At 40.6% G+C, this 17,521-nt stretch overlaps 2 protein-coding genes across 2 annotated transcripts in view; both read right to left on the bottom strand.

Moving 5' to 3' along the window:
• Positions 1-17,521, bottom strand: part of LOC142216492 (gamma-crystallin-1-like) — a 347,542-nt gene that overhangs the window by 97,122 nt on the left and 232,899 nt on the right. The gene's annotated exons all lie outside the window — the stretch shown is intronic.
• The window catches only part of LOC142216786 (carboxypeptidase O-like), a 46,500-nt gene that overhangs the window by 7,488 nt on the left and 21,491 nt on the right, over positions 1-17,521 (bottom strand). Inside the window, exons 5-8 of the mRNA XM_075284817.1 lie at positions 8,812-8,913; positions 7,237-7,341; positions 5,510-5,620; positions 1,814-1,904 (exon numbers count right to left, since the gene is read on the bottom strand). Of these exons, the coding sequence (XP_075140918.1) occupies positions 1,814-1,904; positions 5,510-5,620; positions 7,237-7,341; positions 8,812-8,913 (409 nt within the window). The remainder of the gene's footprint in view (positions 1-1,813; positions 1,905-5,509; positions 5,621-7,236; positions 7,342-8,811; positions 8,914-17,521) is intronic.

Below are 17,521 nucleotides of genomic sequence, written 5' to 3'. Positions count from 1 at the left end.
GCCATATGAGGTCTTAATTTTTGCGGGACAAATTTTTCTTCATGATACTACCATTAATTATTCTATATAATGTACTGGGAAGCAAGAAAAAAAATTCAGAATGGGGTGGATTTGAAGAAAAAATGCACTTCTGCGACTTTCTTACGGGCTTTGGTTTTACGGCGTTCACTGTGCAGCCAAAATGACATGTCCCCTATATTCTGTGTTTCGGTACGGTTCCAGGGATACCAAATTTATATGGTTTTATTTACATTTTGACCCCTAAAAAAAAATTTCAAAACTGTGTTAAAAAATTTTTTTTTCTAAAAGTCGCCATATTCCGACGGCCGTAACTTTTTTATACATAAGTGTACGGGGATGCATAGGGCGTCTTTTTTTGCGGGGTCTGGTGTACTTTTTAGTTCTACCATTTTCGGGAAATGTTATTGCTTTGATCACTTTTTATTCAAATTTTTATCAGAATCAAAACAGTGAAAAAACGGCAGTTTGGCACTTTCGACTATTTTTCCCGCTACGGCGTTTACAGAACAGGAAAAATATTTTTATAGATTTGTAGAGCGGGCGATTTCGGACGCGGGGATACCTAACATGTATATGTTTCACAGTTTTTAACTACTTTTATATGTGTTCTAGGGAAAGGGGGGTGATTTGAACTTTTAATTCTTTTTATATTTTTTTTTGCATTTATTATACCCCCTAGGGGTGTTGAACCCCAGGGGGTCTGATCACTAATGCAATGCATTACAATGCTAATGCATTGCAATGCATTGCAAAAAAGCATCCTTTCTTTTGCAGGCTGCATAGACCACCCTGCAAAAGAGAGGATTTGCAGACAAGCCTGGGAGCCTGTACAAGGCTCCCAGCTGTCATGGCAACGGGACGTCAGCCCTGGAGCATGCTCCAGGAGCCGGCGATCCCGGCCAAAATGGCGGCGCCCATGCGCCGCCGGGAAAATGGCGCCTCCTGCGCCTTTGACCGTGGCGCCGGAGGGGTTAATGCCTCCGATTGGTCCGGGGACCGATCGGAGGCATTAGAGCTGGTTGTCTACTGCTTAAAGCAGTAGACACCCGGCGGCTATGGCAGCCGCCCGGCTCCCGGGCGTTCGCCATAGTTACAGACCCGACATGCGCCGTACTATTACGGCGCATGTCGGGAAGGGGTTAAAATCAAAATCATCATGTCATTGATTTTATGATTTTGATTGCAGAAGTGTTTTGGCACAGGGAGGTCCATTCTCTGCTCTGTAATCGTGTGGCGGTGTGAGTTCATCCGCATTCTGAGTGTCTGTCCTGTCTCTCCTACATAAAGGCCTCCCGTAGGGCATTTGGTACATATTATTAAATACACCACATTAGGTATGCTGCAGGTAAAGGTACCTGGGATCTTGTAGTCCTGATTAGAATTGGGGATCTTTATTTTGTCAGTAGTCAGTATATGTTGGCATGTCATGCACTTTTTCTGTTTGCAGGGGAACGTTCCTGTTGTAGGAGGTGACAGAGAGCTCGTAATGATCATATTCCTGATTTGCGTGTTTGCGTGTGATTCCTCTCAGTATCTCCAGGTGTGGGGTGTATGTGATGACCAGAGGCACCCAATGATGCCTTTAAAAAGGTATCAACTACTGACGACTCTCAATCTTTATATTTCATATCCACTGGCTAATACAGTACAAAGACATATAAAATGTGAAAGTAATCTAAAGGTGGGCTGCTATCAAGACAGACCCTGGGAATAGTGATATACTTTCCAGTGAGTTTAAAATATCTTTGTCAATGTCCATGTACCAAGCTACTGTTTGTTATAATAAACTTACAGCACCAGCTTGAATCAAAATTTCTGTTGAGGTCTACACCATAACATCTTCCACCGTCATGTGGCGAGCGAGTTTTTCTCCAAAGGCGTTCCTATGTAAAAAATGATATATATATATATATATATATATATATATATATATATATATATATATATAGTTAAGACTTATGAAGAACCTTTCTCCACCCCCAACAAGTCCAGCTCTACATATTAATTAGTAGTTGCTTCTCCACTAACTCTGGCATTGAAATTTTTTTCCTGGGAAATCAATGTTTGTTATTTTGGTGCCTAATATGTTATTTACATTCTGATCTGTCAGAAGGGTGGAGTCAGGCAGGAGTAAACAAGGAGTGTGATTCTGAGCTCTGACATTGGCATTGTCTTTGATTGGAGCTCTGAATTATGCCCCATGTCTGACACTGCCGTTCTGACACTACAGAGCTTAAATAACACATCCGGCATCAAAACTAACTGTGCTTATCGGGAATAGTGGAGGCTAAAGAAAAAATTCCACATTTCCTGGAATCAGTGGAGAGGTACCTATGCCTAAGAACTAGAATTGATGGAGGTGGTTATAGGACCTCTAAAATTACATAAAAAATAGTAAGGTAAGACTAAGGCTAATTAAGGTAATTTAATGACATGCTTATTAAAAATAAATAGAACAAAACTAATACGTTTTCTCTTACACTATGTTGGGGCTTCCGTTCTTTGCGTTCACTTGGGGACCCGAAAAACAGAAACCCAAGCTGTTTAAAAAGCGGTTACCCATGGAGACCCACAGACCTCATAGATCATAATGGGGTTTGCCGGGTTTCCGCCTGAAGTCAACAGAGAGAGAAAAGTCCTGCTTGCTTTCTCTATGCATATTTCAAGCAGAATCAGGGACAGAGTCCCTGAACGGTCAGCCAATGCAGGTGTGACCGAAGCTTTATTTTTGCATGCATGATTTTATTTAATTATATAATTTTTAGTTATATAAGTGTTAAAGTATTACAAGTGACACTATACTGTTTCAGATAAGAAATAAAGCTCCACTTTTATTAATCATATTATTATAATTAAACACCACTCATCAATTCGTATCAATATGTATTAAAATAATGTATATTCATACATAGGTCTGGTAAGCCAAAAGGAGCATCATACCAACATCATGACTAGAGATGAGTGAGTAGTACTTGATCGAGTAGGTATTTGATCGAATACTACAGTATTCGAAATACTCGTACTCGATCGAGTACCACTCGCTATTCGAATGTAAAAGTTCGATGCAGAACCAGCATTGATTGGCCGAATGCTATACAGTAGGCCAATCAACGCTGGTTCTTCTCCTACCTTTAGAAGTCTTCTCCGTGCAGCTTCCCTGCGGCGTCTTCCGGCTCTTCATTCACTCTGCCAGGCATCGGGCTTGGGCAGAGCCAACTGCGCATGTCTGCTTGTAGTATGGGCATGCGCAGTCGGCTCTGCCCAGGCTGCAAGGAGAAGACTGCACGGAGGATCCAGGCCGACCCTCACTCGTGGACTTGGTAAATATAATTTGGTCGAACGTTGCCTACCCCTAAAACGAGCATTTTCCCCCCATAGGGTTCGATATTCGATTCGAGTAGTCAAATATTGAGGGGCTACTCGAAACGAATATCGAACCTCGAACATTTTACTGTTCGCTCATCTCTAATCATGACGCTTCAACCCTGGGGCATATGCCATTGAAAAAGAGGCCACAGGAGTCCATGGGTGATGACCAGATGCTGGGAAAGAACACTGGATGCCCAGGAGAGGTGAGTATAATTTTTTTTTTGTCCTTTCCTGGCTATCCACTTATTATTCTTTTTTTTAGCCCCCACCCCTCGTCTTGCGGGCTTAAAACTGTGATCATTAGATTGCATGTCCCAAAGCAACTGTATTGCAGTTTATGGAGAAATCAATACATATCTATTGCACATAATAGATGTCATATATATACGTATATCTACTGTGCAAAACAGTGGAGATCTGTCAGCTATGGCGCCTACTCTGCTTCTGTGAGGATGTCATATTTAAAGAACTGTTAATTTTATTACATGTTGTTCTAGTACTCTGTTACTTTGATCCAACCCACAATGTCATATAGATGGCTGAAGGTTAACCAATAGAGCATCTGCTGTAAGTGCTCTGTAGTTAATATGTCAATTGTCTATGTTGTCTATTATGAAAGAATGTGATGGTTATGAGGGCATAGGATTAGAGATGAGCGAACAGTAAAATGTTCGAGATTCGATATCTCTATGGGGGGAAAATGCTCATTTCAGGGGTAGGCAACGTTTGATCAAATTATACTTACCAAGTCCACGAGTGATGGTCGGGCTGGATCCTCCGAGCAGTCTTCTCCTTGCAGCGTCCCCGCGGCATCTTCCGGCGCTGAATTCACTCTGCCAGGCATCGGGCCTGGGCAGAGCCAACTGCGCATGTCCGCACTACAAGCGGGCATGCGCAGTCGGCTCTGCCCAGGCCCGATGCCTGGCAGAGTGAATTCAGAGCCGGAAGACGTCTTGCGGAAGCTGCACGGAGAAGACTTCTAAAGGTAGGAGAAGAACCAGCGTTGATTGGCCGACTGTATAGCATTCGGCCAATCAATGCTGGTTCTGCATCGAACTTTTACATTTGAATAGCGAGTGGTACTCGATCGAGTACGAGTATTTCGAATACTGTAGTATTCGATCAAATACCTACTCAATCGAATACTACTCGCTCATCTCTACTTAGGATACATTTGGTTGAGTGGCAGTAACGCATGGAATAATATGACGGACTTGGCCATAGGATATGTCTGGCTGAGTGGTGGTTGCTGTGGCAGAATGAGTGAGAGGCATTACAGTATGGATTAAATGATGGACCTGCCACAAGACATGTCTGGCAGAGTGGTGGTAGCTGTTTAGTAGTAGCGGGCAGCATCAGCAGTACAATAACTGGAACATGATACAGGGATACTGTGGCATCTATATTCAGAGGCCGGAAGTATGTGAAAATTCTCACGGATCTATGATTCATTTTGACAAAAGTAATTTTTGACCTCCTAGGTGTCACTGGATGCCCTGAAAACCCTCTCGGCCCTTTTCGCTTGAGGCAAGACAACATAAAACTCTCAAGACAAACTGTGCAAACTCCTTCCATTTCTCTAAACTATTGGCTAAAAAGTCCATGGGGTCACATCAGTTATCTGATGGAATGTAGGTATGCTATAGGTACAACTGTACCTCTGGTGCAGCCAATGGGTGTCAGTTGCCTGTTGTTGCTCCAGTTGATGCTGCAAGTTGAAAAATTCCTGGTTCATCAACTCAACAACTCAGGTCACAGACAACCCTACTGGGCACACACCAACAAGCAGCCCCCTTGGGAAGTCTATTAGTACTCAGCACATATCCCACCCCGAAAAGAAATAAAGTGATTTTTAGAACAACATAAGTAATAAAGTTAAGCAGCATAAGCTGCAGGCCTGAGAAAAAAAATGGGCTACAGGCGATGGCAGGTACATTAGGATTTTATGTTGAACCGTGTATATGTAATTGTCTCTACTAGATTTGTTGTAGTAAATTTAATGCATCTAAGAAACTAACCAGATGTTAGCAATCCTTCTTCAGTAGTCATATAGTTTTACAACTAGCAAAAAGAGGTAGATATGTTCTGATTCCTTACAATTATTTACATTGGTTCTTACCGTAGTCCAGGAATAAATAAATCCATCAATATTGAGGACGGGGACAATATAGAAGTCTATGTTTTCTAGAGCTTTATGTATCACTGGATTGTGGCTGTGATGCTGCAGTATCTAAAATGTATAAACAAGTCTAGATAAATACATTGAAAATTCATATAAAATTTGACAGAATCTTAAGGGAAGACTTATTATGATGAGAATCTTTCATCTTAATCCTGCCACAGGGGCGTAACTACCGTGGTAGCAGTGGTAGCGGCTGTCACAGGGCCCAGGACATTTTTTCTTTTTTCTTAATAGACCGTTACCGGCTGGAGTTATTCCAGCTGGTAACGGGCCCTATTTACTTACCGATCCTGGCTGGGCCAGGATCGGTAAGTAACACCGCTGGCCTCACAAAGACTATCATCATACTCAGGGTCTGCAGGGGCCACTGAGGGACATAATACTGTGTGCTGGGGCCACTAAGGGTCATAATACTGTGTGCAGGGGCCACTAGGGGCATGATAGAGCAGGCAGAAATGCGGACAAGGGGGTCGGTCGAGGTCGTCGGTATCGGTCGGGGGGCCCCATGTCAAAAGTTCGCCACGGGGCCCCGCCATTCCTAGTTGCGCCACTGTCCTGCCATGAAAGTTTACTCCACTTTCTACACCACTTGTCCCACCTCTCTCACTGGAGTGACCCTATGGGGATCTGTGTTCTTTCACTGCACACCGCTTGTTGATAAATTTGGTAGTCCGTTCGGGGACTACCAAATGCATTATCAAGCGTGGGAAGCAATTTCCCAGCTACTGGGAAATTTCTGCCCTAGCAATTCCCTTACATTCATGATATATTAACATAAATTGACATTCTATCGTTGTATACTATATGTATCCGTGGAGTGAATTACAGCCTTTCTATGGTTTTGCTAGCATGTCACAATATTGAATTCAATTGATTTTATAAGAAGTTGGAGTTCTTACCAAATTTGAGCTAAGTTAAAGTAGCACTTTCTCATTTTTTTACTCTCTAACCTATTAGGGCCCCTTCACACGGCGTATACGCTCACTGCTTTGGAGCGTGTAAACGTTCCGTAGCAGCGGCGTTTAAAAGCAGATCGCATTGATTTCTATGGGAGCCGGCATACGCGCGCTCGCCATAGAAATGAATGGGCTGCTTTTTCCATTCATTTCTATGGGGAGCGCGCGTCTGCCGGCTCCCATAGAAAACAATGGGAAGTGCTTTAGACGCCGCTGCTACGGAACGTTTACACGCTCCAAAGCAGTGAGCGTATATGCCGTGTGAAGGGGCCCTTAAAAGGCATGTGATGTAAATTGTAGTGAAGGTAATCTTCTAGCAGTTATCTGCTCTCTTTTGGATCCTATACACACGATTGAGTGTGCTTTCAATGTGAGGTGACGTGCAAGTATAATCTGAGTGTATTTTGTTATTCATTTCTATGGAGGCTTCCGAACTGTTCTGTTCCTATGAAATAGAAAACAATGGTATTGGCTCTATTCTCAATGGAACTGCCCATTGGACGACTTTGTATGGCGTCTAACTAATGAATACAATCACTAGCAAAAAGATTAACTTCAACATAATTCACCTTTGTATTGGGCAAGAGAAAAAATGTTTTTGTTGGACCGCTATTTTAAGGTTTTCTGTTCACACTGTTAGCCCAACCTGTACACCCTGAGAGTAAAATTAAACTAAGCAACAAAAACTTGAGATAAAAAATGACCTACTTCTCTAATGAACCACTGACAAAATGCTACTGAGATCCATTCACGAGCATGAATTGCACAGTCCATCCATATAATCTTCTTTTTTTTATTCGCTGGCAACCCAATCTAAAATATCATAAAATATAATAAAGGAAGTTACTTCATTTCTATGTATATAATGCATATATAACAACATTTGTATTCATTCACACTGTAGCCACTTTTTTTTATAGCCACCCAAGTATCAGGATGGGCCAAGAAAATATTTCATTACTTCAACCCCCAACAGGATGCTGCACCAAATCATGACCCTTTCATCCACATTGTCCAATAGAAATCTGGTATTGATTTGACTAGGTGATGTTTTTCCATTGCTGTCGTGATTTTTTTAAAACTATTTCACCCACTATAATCTTGCCTTACTGTTTCCTTTAGGCCGTTTTCACATGAAAGTGTGATGGCCATTTTTGGAACGGCCACCACACAGCCATGAGTCTGTTCAGATGTCTGGTTTTTAAAGGACCATTGTTTATGGCTGTCAAAAAACTGGCATGCTCTGTGTCCATTTTGACAAACAGAAATAGAGCCATGTGAATAGACCCTTAGACATTCGTGGGTTTAAAAGTAGATATGTGATGCCTGCCAAGCCAATAAGTTCTTTCAGTGGACTTCAACAGACTGACAATCATCTGTGAGAAACAACACTGTTGTGTAAATAAGGTCTTTTTCCCATTAAAATGTATTTTCTCCAGAAAAAATATACATTTGGATAAAACATACACAAATTAAGCAGCTGTAAAACCCATACTATGAAATAATGAAATACGGGCAGGTTATGGAAATCGCAGTGTGTCCGTGCTGCGGTTTTAACTGCAAAGTGGGAATGGGATTCACATGAATCCCATCCACCTTGCATGTACTGTATATCTCTGCAATTTTGCAAATTGTGGCGTTTCCATTGGCCTTTGGGTATGTTCACATGGCAGAAACCTTTTCCTCCGTGTGACTTCACCCCATGGCTAGCCACAACCGGATACCGTGGCGTCCCGCTCTTGATTAGGCCCAAATGAATGAGTCCAAACAGGAGGGAGTCTCAAGACGTAGAAGCCGCAGCTGACTCAGCTGTTGAATCCGTGGGAAGATAGAAGCAACATGCCCTTTTTCCCACTAGCTTAAAAAAAAAAAAAAAAACTAGCGGGAAAAAAAAGCAAGCGACTCCCATTGAAACTCAATGTGAACATACCCTTATGGTTACATCACACTCAAAAGTATTGGATACTAATAGAGATGAGCGAGTACTATTCGAAATGGTAGTTTCGAATAGCACGCTCCCATAGGAATGAATGGGAGCGGCCAGCACGCAGGGGGTTAAACGGCAGGACGACGGCCCCGGCTGCGTGCCAGCTGCGTCCATTGATTCGTATGGGAGCGTGCTATTCGAAACTACCATTTCGAATAGTATGTGCTCATCTCTAGATACTAACTAATCAGGAAATTACATATAATCTCAGATTTTTTTTTAAAAAAATAAAGCTTTCAGTTAGTGACAGTTTCAGTGTATTCTTTTTAATATTGTAAAATATAAAGACAACTTACTTTTAGATAGTAAATGGGTCTTGTCTCATAGGTTGATCCCAGATAGTGTATACTGACTAAATCTTTATGTGTTTCTTTAATTTGGTCCATCCATTCATAGACCTGTAAATCAGTAAGAAAGAGAAAAAAAAATAAATATTCCCAAAATCTGAATAGATGAAAATACAATGTTCTTCGTCGTTTTATCAATGGATATCTTTTGATTAGATAAAAGAAAAATAGTTGCACATATAGTATATAGTTTTATATTTTTTTATAACATCTCGCAGAGAGGAATGAACTTATACGAAATAAACCATAGTCGTCACAAATTTTCCAAATGTTTCAAGTTCTTTCTGAACCTGAAACTTCTGGGGTTATCCATGAACCATTGACACATTCTTCAGACCCCAGGCCAAGGGAGGTGTGGAAACACAATGAACACTTATACTCATGCATGGTTTTTCGCAGTCGGGTTCTGCCAGTGAGACACTAGTAGAGCCGACTGCGCACGCCGGCCGGCGGCCATAGTTCCGAGGCCGCAATTGCGCGCACGCACAGTATGCTCCTCAAAGTCTTCACCGAACAGAGCGTACTAGTGAGGTGACGTCGGAGGTGATGAAGAAGGAAGATGACGAAAGAAGGGGAGGATCCAACCGAAGATAGAGGTGTCGCTGGAACGTGTTCTCGGGCAGCAGTGGGGACGCCCCATCGCATTTTGAGTCCTGGGGCCCGCCCCCATCGCTGCGAGAGAACTCATTTGCATACTGGCAAAAAACGGTATTTCTAAGGAACAGCACAGCGGAGACCACGACTAAAGGTAAGAGACGAATATCCTTTCTAAAGGCTATTCCGACGTGTGATCGCCAAAATATTCATTTTAATGGTAGAATCCCTTTAAGCGCCGGCCGAATACTATTCGCTCATCTCTATTTGTTATGTTTCTGCACTTCCCTGTGCCTCCACTTATTATACTACTAATTAAACTACTAATAGTAGTTTATGTGTTGCAAGCCCTATAAATTTTGGGTTTGAGAAGAAAAACTAGAATATAATAATAGAGTTCTCAGTTTGGGATGATCAAAAGAGATGGAGGAACCTTGTGAATATCCACAAAAGGAGTATGTAACATCTCTGCCTGTTCAGGTCACTGCGCCGCCCTCTGCTCGCATGTGGTGGTGCAGGAGGTGTGTGCAGTTTAGTTCCTTGCTTAGAGTTTTTGGTTGCACTGTGTGAACACGGCTCTAGTTCTTTAATTGAATTTGCACCACACACCATCTTCTGCCCTTGTCTGCCTCTGTCCATGAAGTAGTTAAATTTGGTCTTGCCCTGTGATTGGCAGCCTGTCTTCCTGTCAGGTCCAGGGCGGGTTCATACTCTCCTATTTAGTCTTTGCTCACATTCACACTGGTGCCTGTTATTGCCTCGTGCTTGTTGGCTTTCTCTTGCTGTTAATTTTCTTGTATTCTTAATCCTGACCTTGGCTTTCCCTATTGACTATTCTTTTGGACTTCGATTTGGCACTGCACTGCTCGACTGTTACCGAACCCTGGCTAGCTGACCTCCCTTTGTTGTTGTTTGTCTTGTCTGCATTTTGTGTGTCACATATATAGGAAGGGATCGTCTCCGAGTTGCCGCCTATTACATAGGATAGGGCCTGGTAAGAGGAAGGGACAGTGGGGGGCTTCTCTTGTGCCCCTTCCTCCAGGGTTCAATTCCCCAGCAGCTACTGGGGAATTGTCATCTAAGCAATTCCCTAACAGAGTATCAAGAGGTTCTCCTATCTCTAATTTCAATAAATATAAATAAATATCAATAGAATCCTATAGATCCTATAGAATCATAAAATGCCTTAAAAGGGGTTATCCGGGATAAATGGATATTTCTTATCTAAGGTAAAGACTCCCCCACCTACATTCTAAGTTACTTAGTGTTCCAAAAATCTATATTACATACTGGTCATGTGACCGTCCCACCACCCCAGGCACATTTCCCCTATTTCCGGAGATTTTCCATTTCCCCTTCTACTACCCCCCCCATCCCATCATACTTAACTTTCTTACGGTCCGGACCTTCTGGGCACGGGACGTTACTTCTTCTGGGCGGCTTTATTGCATAGGTGTGGGCAGCTGGCAGACATCAAGAAGAGGAGGTGCCGGTTTCCCAGAAGTGAAGTCCCGTGCCCAGAAGGTCCGAATTTGAAGACATGTAAGTATGATGGCATGGAGTGTTTAAGTTAGTTAGGAAGAGCTAGTAGTGGGCGGCCTAGCTAGGGAAAAAGGGAGGGGGTGCGATTGAGAAAGGGAGGGGGAGGGAGTGAGAAAGGGAGAGGGAGGAAGTGACAGAGGGAGGTGCTGTGAGTCAGCTCTGATTGAAGCCCAAGGCATGATGGGAGTTGTAGGAAAACACAGAACAGGAAGATGCCCATGTAAGCAAATGCAGAGGATGCTAGAAACATAGAAATCACTCAAAAGGTATTCGGGGGCACTCATTAGACCTATGAATAGCACTAACAGACCTTTTATTAAAAATGATTTGTTGCCAGGAAAACCCCTTTAATCTCTTATAAGTACATTTTGTCAAATTGTCTATTCATGTACACTCTCATTTGTAAAGTGCTGTGGAATATGTTAGTGCTATAAATATAAATTATTCAGTAAATTAATTAATATATGATTATAATATCTTTGACTAAAAATTATTGTGCTAAACTTTTAGTTATGTCTAGTTATATCTAGATTTTCACAATTTATGTCTTAAAAAAAGATTCACAGCTTTTTGAATTTACAGAATTGCCAGACATCAGGCCTCTTATATACCTCTAATGGATCTGTAGATGAAAATTTCCCACAAAACACTCTACCTTCATGGTAGGTAAACTTTTGTTTTCTAAACAACTGATAATGTGGGATTGTGTCGCTGAATGATCAGGCGCGTTACTGATCATATAAATGTAATGAGCAGAAATACTGGTGAGATTGTATTCCACAGCCCTCGTTTTACTAGTGGTTTACTAGTGTGGCAGTCCGTTCACTTCACTATTACTGGTGCACGAAAAAACTGTAACCCTGCCGGCACAGGTGCTGATAAACCATCCCAAAGAAAATAGTAATTCAGCAACCAGTATAGTGTCAATTTAAAACATTTTCCTTTTATTCAAGCGTTTAAAAATTCCCCAACATGTCAAGAAACCAGTGAAAAATCAAAGTGAAAAACGGACACAGCACTTACATGTAGACGTTTCTTTGGATTACATGGAACAACGAATAGACACGAAAAAAGCCTACACCGCCTACGCGTTTCAGGGTCAAAGCCCCTTCCTCATGGCGAAGCAAAGGCTAAATGACCAATGTGCCTCTATATACCCTGCCTTGACTGGATGTTAATTAGTCTGTATTAGGCACAGCCGTGTTATGGCCTATTCACATTGGTCTTTATACATAACACACAACACAAACATATAAAATTTTCTTGTAGACTCTATACCCCTATATACTACAAAAATAAAACCTTTTAAAACAAATTTGCGTGTTCTGATGTTGTTTATTCCTTATTTGTTCCTGATTACGTGTTTACTTATTCGAACAGATATTTATATGGATGTATCCCAAGGGTTTAATTAATTGCCATCATGAATAATATTTCCTATTGAAGATAGTAAAATAATAGTTTTTTATTACTGTGGGATTCTTTATGGGAGTAATGCGCTCGTTAAATAGAGTTGAGATACCGTCCTCCGTTACATATCCTTACAGTCTCTATCTGGTTGCTATGGTAGTACGTATAACGTATACCACGTGATTTCCTATCACCTGACCTAATGCTTGGCTACCGTTGTTATAGACGCCTGTGTAACTTGCGTCACATGATACAAAGTATCGTGACTAGTCAACTGTTTGAATAGTGGCTGTTCCTCCTACCCTGTTTACGTGCATTGCCGGTGTTTTACACATGTCCACGGGGACCCTCTCCAGAGGTTGAACCACAACTCCACCATTGGTCCGTACAACTACATAATTAACTCCACATATCCGCGAACTCACTACAAGGGAAATATGACATATTTTTAATGATGTAACCACATGTACATTTCCTGAAAAAATTAATAAAAATACGACAGATCAGTTTTATAATTTAAACCGGCTGGGAATCGCGTTTCTAATTCTAGTATCCAAAAAAATTCTCTTTTTAATAGTTTCCTTTTCCAGTCCCCCCCTCTTTGTGGTTTTTCAACTCGTTCTATTGCCCAAAACTGAAGTGTTTGTACGGATCCTTGATGTTGTTGAGAAAAATGCTTGGATGCACCTGAGATGCTACCTGATGTCATTTTAGTTGCATCTGCTATATGCTCTGCAATTCTAATTTTTAGCATTCGAGTGGTGCATCCTACATAAAACATATCACATGTGTTGCACCAAATTACGTATACCACATGGTCCGACTTACAGTTGAGGAAACTTCGTATTGGGTATTTTTTATGAGAATTTTTATTTTCAAAAACACTAATTTTTTTGGCATATTTGCATGACTGGCATCGTGGTATTCCACATTTGCTGAAGCCACGATAATCCAGCCACGTAGTCTTGGTGTTTGTTGTTAATTTGGGGAGGTTGCTAGGGGAGAGCATGTCCGACAGACATCTTCCTTTTCTGGATACGAATTTGCAGCCTTCATTTAAAATTTCCGCAAGAATAGCATCTTGATAAAGTATAGGTAAGTATTTACGCACTATATTGGTTATTTGTTTATAGTTATTGCTATAATTTGTGCAGAAAAACATTCCTTTGTGATTTTTGTTGGTATTATTTTTGTTGCTATCTCTAAGTAATAGGGTTCTGTCTCTATTCTCAATTTTTCTTTGTGCCCTGTTAAGGGACCAAGTAGGGTACCCTCGTTTTTTCAATCTGCCTATTGTGTTACTCACTTCCTCTCTGTATTTCTCTTCATTCGAGCATGACCGCTTCACCCTAACTAATTCATCCATAGGGATTGCTTTCTTTGTGTGGGAAGGGTGGTTACTGGTGGCATGTAGAACCGTGTTACCATTTGTGCGGTCATTAACAGTATAATGACATTTTTTTGATACCAGTGAAAAATTGGATAATGATATACATGAAACTCAGGGTGTACCCAATATTGAAAATGAATATGTGAAATTGATGTTTAATGAACAACTAAGTGTGTTAAATTTACAACAACTAGAGAATAAGGAAAACACACGTCAAATACACACGATAGGAAAAGGTAAAAATCCTTATTTTTACCCAATCAAATCCAGGGTACCCAGTTTAGATTCTTTCCAGTACCTTGTAGAAAGGGATCTTAAACTTCTGTACAACCAGCAGACACAAATTCGCTACAAGGATAATTTATCTCTCAGGGAACGTGGAGCCTTAAAACATTTGGTCAATAACAAAGCCATTATAATTCGAATGGCGGACAAAGGCGGTATGGTGGTAGTTCTCAATAGGGAAGACTACATAATGGAAGTACAAAAAATTTTACATTACCCAATAACTTATAAAAAACTAGAGAAAGACCCCACTGATATCTTCAAACTAAAACTAATACATCTGGTAGAGGAAGGGGTCAATACAGGGGTAATACTGGAAAGACAGAGCAAACATCTAGTACCAGATAACCCCATAACACCTATATTTTACGGGGTTCCGAAAGTCCACAAAGGGGTTTCACCCCCACCCCTCCGCCCAATCATTTCAGGGGTAAACTCCTTGAATGAAAACATTTGCTCTTGGCTGGACGAATTGCTCCAGCCGATAGCAACAAGAGTACCAGGTTTCCTTAGGGACTCAAAAAGTGTCTTGAAACAATTTGCGAATTTTCACTGGCAAAATAATTACGTATGGTTAACATGTGATGTGTGTAGTTTATATTCTTGTATACCACATGGTCTGGCTATTACAGCATTATCCCATCATCTCTACAAATATTCAGAATATTCGGAAGAATTGTGCGAATACATCATCACTGTGACACAATACCTATTAACGCACAATTATTTTTCTTTTGATGACCAATTTTTTCTACAAATCTGCGGAGCCCCGATGGGGGCCCGCTTTTCCCCATCATTAGCAAACATCTATATGGCATGGTGGGAGGAGTTGTTCATATATACCGAGACAAATATGTTTTCATCTAACATAGGCTGGTACGGCCGCTATATAGATGATCTTCTCCTGGTGTGGACGGGGGACATAGCGGCCCTACCAGCTTTCATACAATATATGAACAATAACCAGTTTAATCTCAAATTTACATACAGTATCCATAAGAATACAGTAAATTATCTGGACATTAGTTTAAAGGGAGATGGTGAAAACAACAAAGTAGAAAGTAGTTTATACAGAAAACCAAATGATGGTAACACGGTTCTACATGCCACCAGTAACCACCCTTCCCACACAAAGAAAGCAATCCCTATGGGTGAATTAGTTAGGGTGAAGCGGTCATGCTCGAATGAAGAGAAATACAGAGAGGAAGTGAGTAACACAATAGGCAGATTGAAAAAACGAGGGTACCCTACTTGGTCCCTTAACAGGGCACAAAGAAAAATTGAGAATAGAGACAGAACCCTATTACTTAGAGATAGCAACAAAAACAATACCAACAAAAATCACAAAGGAATGTTTTTCTGCACAAATTATAGCAATAACTATAAACAAATAACCAATATAGTGCGTAAATACTTACCTATACTTTATCAAGATGCTATTCTTGCGGAAATTTTAAATGAAGGCTGCAAATTCGTATCCAGAAAAGGAAGATGTCTGTCGGACATGCTCTCCCCTAGCAACCTCCCCAAATTAACAACGAACACCAAGACTACGTGGCTGGATTATCGTGGCTTCCACAAATGTGGAATACCACGATGCCAGTCATGCAAATATGCCAAAAAAATTGGTGTTTTTGAAAATAAAAATTCTCATAAAAAATACCCAATACGAAGTTTCCTCAACTGTAAGTCGGACCATGTGGTATACGTAATTTGGTGCAACACATGTGATATGTTTTATGTAGGATGCACCACTCGAATGCTAAAAATTAGAATTGCAGAGCATATAGCAGATGCAACTAAAATGACATCAGGTAGCATCTCAGGTGCATCCAAGCATTTTTCTCAACAACATCAAGGATCCGTACAAACACTTCAGTTTTGGGCAATAGAACGAGTTGAAAAACCACAAAGAGGGGGGGACTGGAAAAGGAAACTATTAAAAAGAGAATTTTTTTGGATACTAGAATTAGAAACGCGATTCCCAGCCGGTTTAAATTATAAAACTGATCTGTCGTATTTTTATTAATTTTTTCATGAAATGTACATGTGGTTACATCATTAAAAATATGTCATATTTCCCTTGTAGTGAGTTCGCGGATATGTGGAGTTAATTATGTAGTTGTACGGACCAATGGTGGAGTTGTGGTTCAACCTCTGGAGAGGGTCCCCGTGGACATGTGTAAAACACCGGCAATGCACGTAAACAGGGTAGGAGGAACAGCCACTATTCAAACAGTTGACTAGTCACGATACTTTGTATCATGTGACGCAAGTTACACAGGCGTCTATAACAACGGTAGCCAAGCATTAGGTCAGGTGATAGGAAATCACGTGGTATACGTTATACGTACTACCATAGCAACCAGATAGAGACTGTAAGGATATGTAACGGAGGACGGTATCTCAACTCTATTTAACGAGCGCATTACTCCCATAAAGAATCCCACAGTAAGTAAAAACTATTATTTTACTATCTTCAATAGGAAATATTATTCATGATGGCAATTAATTAAACCCTTGGGATACATCCATATAAATATCTGTTCGAATAAGTAAACACGTAATCAGGAACAAATAAGGAATAAACAACATCAGAACACGCAAATTTGTTTTAAAAGGTTTTATTTTTGTAGTATATAGGGGTATAGAGTCTACAAGAAAATTTTATATGTTTGTGTTGTGTGTTATGTATAAAGACCAATGTGAATAGGCCATAACACGGCTGTGCCTAATACAGACTAATTAACATCCAGTCAAGGCAGGGTATATAGAGGCACATTGGTCATTTAGCCTTTGCTTCGCCATGAGGAAGGGGCTTTGACCCTGAAACGCATAGGCGGTGTAGGCTTTTTTCGTGTCTATTCGTTGTTCCATGTAATCCAAAGAAACGTCTACATGTAAGTGCTGTGTCCGTTTTTCACTTTGATTTTTCACTGGTTTCTTGACATGTTGGGGAATTTTTAAACGCTTGAATAAAAGAAAAATGTTTTAAATTGACACTATACTGGTTGCTGAATTACTATTTTCTTTTAAATGTAATGAGCGGTGAGCCTGATTCGGAGCATTTTATGGCATTTGGTTTTCTGCCTTCTTCTTGCACACCTTTTCTGTTTTGTTTTTTTTTGTAAACTGATTTAATGATTTTTTTTAGTTTTTATTTTAGATCTCATTTTTTATTCTAATACACTTGTTGCACACTAATAAGTTATTAACAGCAACTATAACCACTGGACATTCAAGTTTATGTTAACTGCATGGCCATTACACTGTCTTCTAAACCATCCAGTTAGCAGCACCCAATGTATCGGCTCTAATAGATTATTGCTGGTATGCCAAGTGTCGAAGCCCCACTGATATGATATTAATGAGCAGTCCTAATAATAAGTTATCGATATCATAGTTCCAGAAAAACAAATGTGGTGTAAAGGAAAGGGG

The sequence above is a fragment of the Leptodactylus fuscus genome, chromosome 8 (assembly GCF_031893055.1).
Source record: "Leptodactylus fuscus isolate aLepFus1 chromosome 8, aLepFus1.hap2, whole genome shotgun sequence".
NCBI classification, from domain to species: Eukaryota; Metazoa; Chordata; class Amphibia; order Anura; family Leptodactylidae; genus Leptodactylus; species Leptodactylus fuscus.
The sequence above is the reverse complement of the archived record's forward strand: the minus strand, read 5'-3'. Positions and strand labels throughout refer to the sequence as shown.